Genomic DNA, 13,617 nt, shown 5'->3' on the forward strand with positions numbered 1-13,617 from the left:
CGGGACCCCTTGGCCTAGGGGGTCCTCAGAGATACTGCGGGGGGGGGGGGGGCATCAAATCTTGTGTGTCATAGGGACTTTATTCTTTTATTTTTACATTAACCACTTGAACCCTCGCATCCCTATTCCGGGGGGAGCAGAAGAGGTTTGGTGTACAGGGAAAAAAGAGCAGACCAAGTGGTAATAGTTAGCAAAATATTGAGTGTTTAGTGGTTAAATGTCTGAAAACACACATTGAACATGAATCCAACATGCAGTGGGGCTCCCTGCTTCATCTCTCTCTCAGCTCAGGGGTCCTTGGCCTGAAAAAACATTGAAGACCCCTGTGATAATCTATCCTTTTACATGTAATGACCGATCTCTTGTTTTGCCCTCCTCCACACACCGTAGGCAAAGTTGTCGCCTTCACAGCCAAACTGAACATCTCGGACAGCTACCCGTGTCACAGTGGCGTGCTTAAATTTGCCAGCGTGCTGGTCAACGAAGGAGGCGGCTACAGTCCCGACACAGGCCTCTTCACCTGCCCCCGTGAAGGGTTCTACCACTTTGCAGTGCACGTGTCCGTGTACGGAAGGGCTCAGTGCGGCATCTACAAGAATGGCGAGGTCGTCGTCTCGGTGTATGACACCAGTCTTCCGGAGAAATGCAGCCAAGTGGCCAGTGTCAGTAGTGTGGTGCGGCTTTCCCGGGGAGATGAGGTCTGGGTTAATTTGTGGGGGCCTGGTCGACATGACATCTTTGCATCCAAAGATAACGACTCTGTCTTTGTTGGGTTTTATCTGGGGTGATCATGCCTGTGGTGTCCCTATCTATTGCAGTCCTTATAGACTGGCCTAGATCACTGGTTCAGTGGTTCTCAAACTTTTCAGTTCGCGACCCCCCAAAATAATCATATTTGAACTGGGGACCCCTTCAAATTAATCATATTTGAACTGGGGACCCCTCCAAAATAATCATATTTGAACTGGGGACCCCTCCAAAATAATCATATGTGAACTGGGGACCCCTCCAAATTAATCATATTTGAACTGGGAACCCCCCACCCTGATAATCACTTGGAATTGTAGAAGTTGAGGCATTGCATTTTGTTTAACTCAGCTCCATATTGTGAAAATAGCAGATCTACAAGCTCACAACGCCTCGTAGATCTGCTATTTTCACAAGTGTTGCCTCTTTCTTACATTATTTGACAATTTGGCACATTTTTATAGTATAGTTTGTTGATTACTTTTTTGGTAGGTATTAAAAATGTCTTAAAAGTTAAATTGTCACTTCACAGTCATCTGGGGACCCCCCTAAAATCATGTGGGGACCCACCTGGGGGTCCCGACCCACAGGTTGAGAACCACCGCTCTAAGTGGGGTCCAGAGACTCAGGGTTCCTTGAGGGGGTTCCAAATGGACCCTTACAGATCTCTGACTCTGGGTCCATTTGGTTCCATTTGTACACTCTCAGAGGTATGGGGGTCCTTGAAATTAAAAGGTTTGAGCACCTCTGGCCTAGATCTAATTCTGCTCAAAGGCCTGTCAACATAAGTCTACTCTATAGTACTTTTGGGCAAAAATAAATAAAGCAGATTAATTTTATCATTATGATTTGTTTGACTGTTTAACTGAAAATGTATTGCTATGTGAAGAAGAGACAACATTAATGTGAGTGTAATAAAAATCACCTCAGCTGGACTCTTGTCTTCTTGAAGAAATGTTTCGTCTTCCAGCCTCTAGGGGGCGCTAGCTCCAAATAGTGTATTACATTACTGGGATTGCACATGCGCAGATTGTATCGTTTTCAACAGCGTTGCCATGTCCACTTATTATAAGCGACTTTGGGCTTGTTTTTCTGTAAATTTGCTTGTAAATATTGCTAGTTGCGGGTTGCGTTTTTTTGGGATTGTTTGAAGTGTAGTTGCTTATTTGGTCTTGTTTCTTATATGTTGGTTTAAACCATTGGTTCTCAAACGTGTTCATGTCAAGGACCCCAAAAATGTATATGTATTATTTGTCCACGGGCACGGAGTGGACCCCCATCTGAAAATATTTTGTACCAGGGATCCCCCATAAAAGATTTAAAAATGTTTTTTTTTTTTTTTAATCGAAAAATTCTTACAAGATTATTTTTTTAAATAGCATATCTACAAGCTCACAACGCGTCGCTTCGTGGCACGTTGTGAGCTTGTAGATCTGCTATTTTCAAATAGCCGTAGGCAGCCCAGTCGCTTCTTTTTGGGCTTGTTTTCATAGACCACCTGGTGGCTTATTTCTCTCACTAAACCTGGCAACAGTGGCACACATGCGCAGACAGTATTGTTGTTCAAGCGGTAGGAAACGAAGAGAGAGAGACGTACACACATTTCTTCTTCCAGTTGTTCAGATTCATTGTATTTAGTCTCTTATTCTCCTCCAGATGGATCTGGAAGCAGGCTCGTTTGAACCAGGATTCGTCGGGATCCGCTTTTGTCAAGAATGGTAAATTATATTGTTATATATATACGTATACAACACAACATACGTCCATATAAGTAGAGAGTTTCAGATTAGCCGTGTTTAGCTACACACAATACACCATCTATCTCTCTCTCTCTCTCTCTCTCTCTCTCTCTCTCTCTCTCTCTCTCTCTCTCTCTCTCTCTCTCTCTCTCTCTCTCTGTGTGAATACATGTCTTTTAGCAGTGGTGGGAAAAAGTACTCGCATTGTTTTACTTGACTACAATACTGGAGTAAATGTACTTAGTTACTTTACACCACTGGTAAATACATGTCTTTTAGTTGGGTCTGAAATAGAATCTGTTAACCACTGAGCTAACAATTTGTGTGTGTGTGTGTGTGTGTGTGTGTGTGTGTGTGTGTGTGTGTGTGTGTGTGTGAGAAAAACTCTTTCTTTCCAGCAACAACATGTTGTATCCCAAAGAAGACAAGGAGAATCGTATCCTGCTCTATGCAGTAAGTCAGCTCATCGAAATGATGATTGATTGAATACTTTATTAACTGTTTGCAAAAAAAAAGCACAAAGTACATTTCTATACAAAAGGATGCTAAAAGGATTAAACCCAAGAAAGCACTATGACTTGTTTCCATTGGGGTCCTCCGGTGTATTCCTGTGTGTGCTGCCTTTATGTTAACAGTTGAGCCTGGCTTTGCAGCTCTGGTCCTGCTTGTTTATTATTGATTGTCTAGCTCCTAATCAAAGAGCTAATATAGATTATGCACACCATATGAATACATTTGACTTTATTAGAATAGTCAAAGCAACTAAAGTCTATTGTTTCTCCAGGATCAGAGTTTGGAGCCGTGTTTAAAGGGATCGGGTTCTAACTTTTTTAGCACCTTGAGGATATTTCTATCAGGGTTTACTCCATTGAATTCCCATAGGATCATTGTAGTCAACGGTTAAATATGCTTGACATCAAGTATAAATATGTATGACTAATTTACGTCTTTCACAGTGCAGGAACTGTGACTACCAACAGGAGGCAGACAACAGCTGTATCTATGTCAATAAGATCACCCACGAGGTCGAGTAAGTAACATGACATGAAAATCACAGTGCTAACAATCATGCTGTTGATTTGACCTGTTGTTTGTCATTCCCTCTATTAGAGAAAGTCATGAAGAACTCTATATGTAAAGCATGCTAAACTTGGGGTTCCTTGAGAGAGAAGCTGATAAACAGCTAGTACCTCAAAATTGTACTTAAGTACAGTACTTGAGTAAATGTACTTAGTTACTTTCCACCACTACACGCACATCCCAGACCTACTAGGCTGGTCTGCTGGATCTAAACAGTTAAACAGTGTTTAAGAATAAAAATCCAATGATGCCATTTTACTTGGGTAACGTTTCAAACCACCAGACTCTTCCTCAGACCTTCACACACAGTGTGTAGACACAGACAGTCATTTTTATACAGTGTGACATCCTGATCACCACCACACCTGTGACCAATCAGCCATCAGTCCCAAATCAGTGCTGAGTGACATTAACAGTTAGTGTACAACACATGTCCCAATATATTACACATCATGCATTATGTACATAACAAAACAAACATACACATTATCCTGTTTGCCCAAGATTTACAGACATTGTATACACAAAAGGACTCAGGCTAATAAGCCATCATAATGCTACCTAAAGAGGTGCCTCTTGTCTATTCTACGGTAAGTAAAAAGAAGGGGCAAAATACCTTATGTTAAAAACACAAAGAGAGACTCTTGTATTTGGAGAACAACTGCTACACTGTGTGTGGAGGTCTGAGGTAGAGCCTGGTGGCTCGAAACGTTACCCAAGTAAAATTGCATTTGGGAGCAGCAATACTGGTGCGCAGATTTGTTATTCTGATACACAAACTTGGGGTTGCTTACCATGCTTTTGGTACCCAAGGAACACACTTTTAGCTATAAATGGCTTTAATCACCCATTTTAGTGTCAGTTGCAAATTTTACTTTCAAGCTCACGATAGCTCACGATGACTTCTTCTAAGTGCCCTTGCAAAAAAATACCAGGCTCTGACAAAGTTATGGCAACAAAAAATGGTGTGTGTCCCGCATCACGCATCACGCTTGTATTTTCGGTGCAAGACCAATTATTGTTTGACCCCTCATGTATAGGGGCTGACTGACTTTTCATTCTCATCTTTTATATATATATATATATATATATATATATATATATATATATATTTTCAGAGGTAATAACAAAGAATAAGAAACCTATTTTCCATGTTACCCTCAACATACAAACAAACACATATTAAACACATTGTCACACACGTGGGGAGGCCATAGCTGAGATGTGTAGAGAGGCTTTCTGGGAAACAGAAGGTCCCCACCGGTTTGTGCCCCGGCCTAAGTGTCCCTGAGCAAGACACTTAACCCCTAACTGCTCCCCGAGTGAGTAATAATAATAATAATAATTATTGTTATTATTCGCCTCTAATACAAGAAATAGAAAATAAATGGTACATTTAGGTATAAAGGACACTGACAACAGACATGTGCATGTGTAACCACAGTAATCGGGACATTGACTGGATAGTGGGATATCCTGAAACGAGGCCTACTCAGTAATATGTCTTGAGATTTCAGTCCACGGTAGATCGCAGAACCTACTACGAAGCCCTGGCTGTCATCAATAATATTTCTCATCTCTTTAACAGTGAGCTGACCCAAATCATTGCAGATGTATCTCAAGATCCAACGCTACCAAGGACAGAGGATCATCCCTGTCCCAAGTGAGTTTTACTTTCTTATGCATGAACCTCTTATACAACTGTTTGTGTATTTTTATGAAAGAATCGAAAACACAGGTTCCCACTCATGACATCTCTGCTGTCCGGCAGAAACCAGCCAACTCCAAAATGTTCATTTTCAGTAAATGAAAAAACAAAACAGGGGAGTGGAGTTAAGAGGTTTTGTTCATCATTGATAAGAACAGCTGAATGGACCTCCAAGCTCACAATGAGGTTGGAGGTCAAAAGGGTGGAGCCTGGAGTCAGCAAAACCAGCTAACTCCACCCCCCTTATGGTGGAGTTAGCTGGTTTAGTAGACAGTTCGAGGATCCCATGGAGTTAGCTGGTTTTGTCAGAAGCGCTTTTTAATACTTTTCAGTGGTTCAATATTTTTTTAACCAACATACAGTCGTAAAGGCTGTTCAATAGCACTGATTTATGAAAAAATATAAAAATATAAAAAATATAGTTAGCTGGTTTCTACCTTATGGCATTCTCTCCTGTTCTTCTTTCTCTGTTTTCCTCCCATGTGTCTTGTTGTCTCAGTAAATAAAAATGACATACTGTATGTATGTAGACTGCATGTCCTGTATTTAGATACATTAAAGCTGAATCACCTTCTTGTCAAGGGGTCCTTCTCCTGGTGTGGTGATGCTGACAGATGAAACCAGTTAGAAACTGTCTGTTTGTTTGTTTTGGCATTTATATGAGATTTAGCTCAAATATATTTCTCTTTTCAGATGTGGCCACAAGGAGGCAGTGTTCTTCCAGTCTCACAGTATGAAGGCTGAGGTAATATCACACATCATGATGAGACTGTTAGGGAGTCTCAACTCTCAAATACATGTCTCTATGAAGGAATTTACTTCATTTCTGTACTGTGTTCTCTATATCCTTCAGTAGTTGAAGGACTCTTATTAAAGTAATATTGTATTTGCTCATTATCAAATGTAAGAGAAACCCCAAGCAATGCAGAATTCATAACACTATAATTGTGACATTTTGATCCTTTCGATGTTGCAAACATCACTTTAATCAAAATCGGAAAACAAAATGGGTATAGTCTGTTTTCAAAATTACTTTGTGTTTAACCCTTTAAGACCGGGAACGCATCTGTGTAATTTTAATATTTCTTGGCTATATTAAAAAATAGCAGTTATACAAGCTCATAGCGCTAGGAACTTGTAGATCTGATATTTTTTTAAATAGTGAACATGTTTGAAAATCTTTGAATATATATATATATATATATTTTTATTTTTTTTTAAATATTTTTGACTCAAATCTTTGCTTCTGGGGGTCCCTGGAACAACATATTTTGAGATGGGGGTCCGTGGCCAAATACATATCATTTTTAGGGTCCTTGACATGAAAAGGTTTGAGCACCACTGACAAAGCAACTTTCAGAAAACTGTTAGCATTTAGAAGACATTTGTAGAATCGGCCTCAGGTCTTAATGGGTTAAAAACCAACTACTGTATTTGTTTTGAAACACTCTTGTCAATTTGCTGATGATCTGTTCTTGTACCTTGCAGGATGCGATGAGACTGTACTACGTCTGCACTGCCCCTCATTGTGGACACCGGTGGACAGAATAGAGATTAAGGTGTTAAACATGAACATTGACATCACCTGCTGTTGGCAAACAGAACGTTATGGACCCCTTTAAAAAACTAAAAAACACTGCTGTCCTGATTTTAAAAAATCTTTTGTTTTGTCAGACAGAAAGGTAAAGCTGAAATGAAGAGTTCTGTGTATTGTGTAGAGTTATAGGTAAGCAAATTGTTTTCAAGAAAAGGACTGCTTCTACATATAAAACCCTGTCATTTATGTTCATGTATGATACATTGTGTGGGCCCTCACCTTGTGAATAGCATGTATTGTATACACTTTTAACTGAATTAATTGTACTTTTTGTATAATTAAAAGTTTTTTTTACAAATACCTCCTATGTTATTTAACAAGAGATTTATTTTATATAAAATGAAAGGTACATACGGAATGTTTACTTTACTATTCATAGGATATATCAAGCATCACTCTTTTCCATAATGGCAGTTACCATGTTAGCATATTGCATTTCTGAGGCAAATCATTGATGTCAAGATGACACTAGCCCATGTGAGCATATAGACGCCTTTTACTATTTAAAACCAGTCTAGTGTCCCTTGAAATTCCCGTATCCATCTTCCAGTGAAGGCATGATGTTCATGTTACCTCATCAAATTATGTAATTATAAGCAGCAACAAAATGGGTTTGTGAGTGGGGGTGGGGGGAAGCAGCTAACAGTTCTTCTCAAAGTGGGGTCTGGGGACCAGCAAAATGAGTTGATATAGCATCAGTTTAGCCACTTTAACCCTATATACATCCGCTGTTTGAAAATACTCCATCTACGAGCTCACATGCATCGCGGTGAGCTTGTGAATTGCTATTTTCAAAAATAATTGTCTTTTTTTTAATCTTATATGGGTCTGTTTTCAGATGGGGGTCCGCAGCCAATGCATGTGAAATTGGGGGGTCCTTGACATTAAATAGTTTGAGAACCACTGGTCTAACAGCTTCTACTGCAGTACCTGACAACGTAGCCTATATTACGCAATGAGCATGACCAATTGATAAATTATTCTTTGAAAAGCAGCATGCAGACATGTGACGGGAACATACATGTGAGGAGGTGAATTGCTCCTTGCCACAACATCATAACAAACAGGCTTCCTCCTTGAAGACTAAACAATTATAACTACTGTCAGCTGTGACTCAATTCATGGACGAATCCGGTAGTCCTTTAACCTTTGGTTTCAGCCACAGAATTTTGGCCTGATTATAAACTTTTCAATGCATGCTAACAAGCAAATTAACCATACATCTTCATCTTTAGAATATTTACATTCTATTGTCTTGTCAGGTGTTATATAGTCTATGCAAGTATGGGACAGTAATCTACAAAATCATTTGGATTTGTCCAGAGAACTTATTTTACTTAAGGGCTTTCTCATGCCTACACAATTTAAGGCAAACGTGACTTGTTTTCTGTAGCTACAGTCAGGGACATACCTGCCATACTGTAGGTCAATATAGGACAAATCACTGTGCAAGATGTCAGTATAATTCTGCATCGTTCTTTGCTGTAATGATTATAGTATTTTTCTGCTAATAGGCCTACATGACATTGTACAAGACAATGGCATTGTTGTTCAGATAACACGGCGAGTCGATGGCTTTGGTCAAACAGCTCCTGCTGTCTGGGGTTTCCCGGGGGTAGGAACAGGCCTGTTTAATCCCCAGCCAGCCAGGCTTGTCCTGTTAGAAAACAGAATGTTCCAGAGAATAGGCTACTGTATGTAACTATATGTGCTACTGTCAAAGACGTTGACACTTTTAACATCTCTCTCGCCATTAAAGGCACTGCATTTGTGGAACTTCTCGATGGGATCTTTCCCTTCCATTTACAATTCCATCGAAATCAGTTGACTGAGAAATAGAGCACCGAAGTCCTGACGTCACTTCCGCTAGAGGGCGCTCCCCCTGGGTTGTGGCGTTTTTTTTTTTGTTGAAATCCCCATAGGGGAATCTTAAATTGCCACATACAAGAACAGAGTTCTACAAATAAACAATTTTATTTTCAAAACAAGCGATTTTACTCATGGATATGAAGTATCGACTGAAGGTGGGAAATATACACATTTACCCAAAGAGTAACACCAAAAAACGTTCGAAACGAGTCAAATGACCCAAAGACTACATTTCCCATGAGCAGTGATTTCAGACCCGGAAGTGTAGTTTTTTTTTTTCTCTCCAGAAACAGGCTGTATCAAAATGAATGAATATCATAAACTATGCAGAGCCCCCCCCCCCCCCCCCCCCCTGACAGAAACGCCTAGATAATTTGTTTATTTTTTAAACACAGTTCCTATATGACGTGATCTAAGATTCCCCTATGGGGATTTCAACTCACAAAATAACACCACGATCAAGGGGCTCGCATGCGGATTTTGTTCATATGAATGGCCTGTAGTCTCGCTGTTTCACCGCTGTTTCAACCCTGCTGGTTGCTGAAGCAATTAGGCTCTATTCAAGCTAATGGGTTTTTGGCTGAACTTTACACTTGATTTTATTACCTTAATAAACATTGTCATAAATACTATATGCCTCCAGTCCCTAGTTTAAAGTTTAAAGTTCAATCACCATGATATGCGTTTTGGTTTTAAAATTAATGATAAAGTAGGGTATGTTTCTAGGGTTTCTACTGGTTCTACCGAGTGAAGACCCGCCCTCACTGTGGTTTCAGCCAATATAGCATTCATTTCCGTTTGCATTTCGGACCTGATATCAACCGGATATAGAAAGATGGCGGATTTGAAATGCAAAAATAGGCTTCCTTTATGGTCTGTAGAAACCGATGGCATGACGCTGTCCATATTTTTTTTTACAGTCTATGGCCAATACCCAGGGGGATAGCGCCCTCTAGTGGCAGTGACGGACTTTGGTGCTCTTCTCCAAAGCATGTAGTTGCACAGCTATTAGTTTCTCATCAGGCAGATGGCGCCACAAAACTTTTCAAATAGGATTGGACTTAACAACAGGCCTTTGCCTGAGATTTACAGACAAATCACTGACTGCAAAATAAAACTATTCATTTCACTTTCTGGGCGTGTGTGTGTGTGTGTGTGTGTGTGTGTGTGTGTGTGTGTGTGTGTGTGTGTGTGTGTGTGTGTGTGTGTGTGTGTGTGTGTGTGTGTGTGTGTGTGCGTGCGTGCGTGCGTGCGTGCATGCTTAGCTCTTTACAACAACAGATTTACAGGTGTACCAATTTGATCCATGCAATCAGGAGGATAAACAAGTGAAATTTGAAGTAATGACACAAAGAAATGAGCAGACAATTAGAACTGGAACACTGACTTACATTTATATACAGTATACTCTTTCATGGCTGAAATTGTCAACCCACCTTAAAATGTATTTTCTGTTGAAGAGATGCAGGGAGACCCCTGTTAATGGACAAAAACTCAATGATTACCATCAGAATATAGAGATTTAACTTTATAAAAAATACATTTTTTGTTTTAACCAAAAATATCACCTATACTACCTTTAAACTATCAGTAGAATTTACAATTGTAAGTTGTTTACTTTTTTCTTCCATAAAACTAAATACATTGTAGGCCTACGAAACAAAATGTTTTCATTATGCGCATTTTATAAAATTGTGTGTTTTTGTTTTTATAATATCATATAGCACGATCATTTCATAATATGAAAACCGTCTTTAGGGAAATAATTAAGGATGCTATAGCCTAGGCCTATATGCTTCCTTTGCGAAGGATAGTTTACCATGGTGTTTATTGTTGATATTGAGTTTATGTTAATAATCTTCATCAACATGACATTGCAAAATCAAAAGCACCCAAAACAAATATAATCTTTTAGATGGTTCTAAAAAAATTGCTTGAGAGCTAAAATTAGAAATTAGACGTTTGTCCGGGACCCAAACTAGTGAAAATAGCGTGAGCTTGTAGATCGGCTATTTTCACTCATTCTTTTTTGGTATTTATTTATGGAAATATTTTGGAAAATGTCTGATTTTTTTTCTAATTCATTGATTTTTTGGGGGAGGGGGAAATGAAAATATTTTTAAATAATTAAAAACAATTAGGAAATGAAAAATAATAATAATAAAGGGGATATTTACCCGCGACCCAAACATGGGTCCCGACCCAATGTTTGTGAAACAGTGTTTTAGAGGAAGTATCTGACAGAAAGAAGCGTGGGGATTACAAGTGTTTCGACAGAGATCCGTGCGCGTCCTGCAGCGCTAGAACAACATTCCCTACATGTGCGCACAGGTTTAGAAAGCATGGAATTATTATCAAACTGAGAAAAGAGGTTAAAGGGTAAAAGATAGAAACTATAGTGTGCCTTATGTTACCATATGTCACACACACACACACACACACACACACACACACACACACACACACACACACACACACACACACACACACACACACACACACACACACACACACACCTGTCAACAGCTGTGCATGAACACGCGTGCCCTGCAGGCGGACGGACTTTAAAAGCTGTATATGTCTCTCTTCATTCTGTTCTTCAGTGCAGAGCTCTGTTGTTTGTTTACACACATAATCCGACGCCGTTTACCTGCTCGATAAGGAGTATTTATAGATCTACAAGCAGTCCTTATTTGGATGGGATGTTTGCCAAGTTATTGTGTCAACAAAAGGAAAAAGGAAGGAGATGGAGAGGCGGTCCCACAGGGCGATCCGCAGGTGAGAGAGAGAGAGAGAGAGAGAGAGAGAGAGAGAGAGAGAGAGGGTTCTTGGGTTACCAGAGCTGCGGAAGTGTTAATTGAACCTGAGAGTTCATCGATCAGTCAGAGAGATTGACTGAGACTAATCACAGGCTAAACTTTCTATACGTCTCGCCTGGGTGACCATGCATCAGTGGTGGTGGAAGAAGTATAGGCTACCCACCACATGTTTTACTTAAGTAGGCTGAATGTATAGCCTATCAATACTGGCAGCTGGCACTGCAACGTAGAAATACTCTGTTACAAGTAAAAGTCCGGAATTAAAAATTGACTTGAGTAAAAGTACAAAAGTATTGGCATCAAAATGTACTTAAAGTACCACATGTAGAAAGTACTCGTTATGCATTGCAGAATGTCCCATTTCACAAGTTTTCAAATGTAGGCTATTAACCTTTTGAAAAATAGCAGATCTACAAGCTGACGCATTGTGAGCTTGTAGATCGGCTATTTTCAATAATATTCCAAATCTTCAAAGTAAATGAAGTTTTCATATAATTGTAGTGGAAGAGTGCAATATTCCCCTCTGGTATAGTGGAGTAGAAGTAAATAAAGTATTGAAAATTGGAAATGCTCAAGTGAAGTAACAAATCCTCAAAAGCGTACTTAAGTACAGTAGCCTATACTTGAGGATATGTACTTAGTTACTTTCCACCCCTGTGGGTGACCATGCATGCATGCGCTCTTGTTTTCAGGTTGGTGAGCCGAGTGCGCACGTGTGGCGCATAATGTCTCTGACACCCTGAGACTTTGGACCAGCAGCAACTCACTCCGTGGGACTGGGATTCTTTATTAACGCACTCTCTCAGTCAGAGACGCCTTTGGGGAATTGAATTATTGTTGTTTAAAAACATGGAGGATTTAAAAAGTCCCGTCCGATTTTTCCACAAGTCCTCGTTCAGCATCAGCAGCTTGCTGTTCAGGCGAGAGGGAGTGTTGGGAGAGCCGGCTCTGGAAAAGATGTCCCCCTCAACCCAAAAACAATGCTCCGCAGACCCAGCGATAATAAAGCCTCGAGAGGAAGAAGAAGACCGCAACGACAGAAAAGAAGAACTTAAAACGGTGTCCACCACCAAACGAGAAGGAGCTATTAAAGACGACGTGAAGAAAGGTAGGGGATCGCCGGAGGAAAAAGCCAAACCGGAGAAACCTCCGTTCAGCTACAACGCGCTCATCATGATGGCGATCAGACAGAGCCCGGAGCGACGGCTCACTCTCAACGGCATCTATGAGTACATCATGGGGAACTTCCCGTACTACCGGGAGAACCGGCAGGGCTGGCAGAACTCCATCAGGCACAACCTCAGTCTGAACAAGTGCTTCGTCAAGGTGCCGCGCCACTACGACGACCCGGGCAAGGGCAACTACTGGATGCTGGACCCGTCGAGCGACGACGTCTTCATCGGCGGCACATCGGGCAAACTGCGGCGCCGCACCACGGCAAGCTCCCGGGCCAAGCTGGCCATCAAGAGAGGGACCCGTCTGGCGTCCAGCACCGCGGCCAGCCTGGCCTTCGCCACGGGCTCCTTTTACTGGCCGGTGCCGTCGTTTCTCTCCCTCCAGCCGCCCGCTGTGCGAACGCACCTTCCCGGGTCATATCTCGGTCCACATCATCACTCCAATTACGCGGCGTCTGTCGCGGTGTCACAGCGGTCACGCCATCACCAAGTCAGCGCGACTACTGTGACCGGGGCTGACCGGTACCTCCATCATCAGACCAACCAGGAGACCTCGTACTTTGGGATTAGTTGCGCGCAGTCCCGTCGCCACCATCATCATCAGATAAGCGCAGCCGCCGCCGCGTTCTCGTCGACGTCCTCCATGCCATGCACTCTGTCTCTGCCCAGTCCCTGCTCTCTGAACATGCTCTCCGGACAGGCCAGTTACTTTTACTCGCAACAGATGCCTTATTCCGCCACGTTTAACCCGTGCCAAGAGGACTGTCCCGCTGTGCCCATGAAGACCCCGGGGGGCCAGTGTCTTTCAAAGAGTGACTTTGGGAGCTGCAATGAGTTTCTGAATTATTATCCTCAAGCCAGCAGCACGAGTACTCTCTCCTGA

The 13,617-nt window shown here is 41.3% G+C and overlaps 2 protein-coding genes across 2 annotated transcripts; both read left to right on the forward strand.

Moving 5' to 3' along the window:
• The first annotated feature begins 2,314 nt into the window (after positions 1-2,314).
• polr2i (RNA polymerase II subunit I) lies at positions 2,315-7,171 on the forward strand. The gene is made up of 6 exons (XM_084064979.1): positions 2,315-2,465; positions 2,885-2,939; positions 3,443-3,516; positions 5,155-5,229; positions 5,968-6,019; positions 6,763-7,171. The coding sequence occupies exons 1-6, from the start codon at positions 2,404-2,406 to the stop codon at positions 6,823-6,825; spliced, it is 381 nt and encodes a 126-aa protein (XP_083921105.1). The 5' UTR covers positions 2,315-2,403; the 3' UTR covers positions 6,826-7,171.
• Positions 7,172-12,408: 5,237 nt separating this feature from the next.
• On the forward strand, positions 12,409-13,617 carry foxg1c (forkhead box G1c; the record flags this gene model as incomplete). The annotated part of the gene is made up of 1 exon (XM_084064630.1): positions 12,409-13,617. The coding sequence occupies one exon, from the start codon at positions 12,409-12,411 to the stop codon at positions 13,615-13,617; it is 1,209 nt and encodes a 402-aa protein (XP_083920756.1).

The sequence above is a fragment of the Gymnoscopelus microlampas genome (genome assembly GCF_963454915.1).
Source record: "Gymnoscopelus microlampas genome assembly, chromosome: 8".
Lineage (NCBI taxonomy): Eukaryota > Metazoa > Chordata > Actinopteri > Myctophiformes > Myctophidae > Gymnoscopelus > Gymnoscopelus microlampas.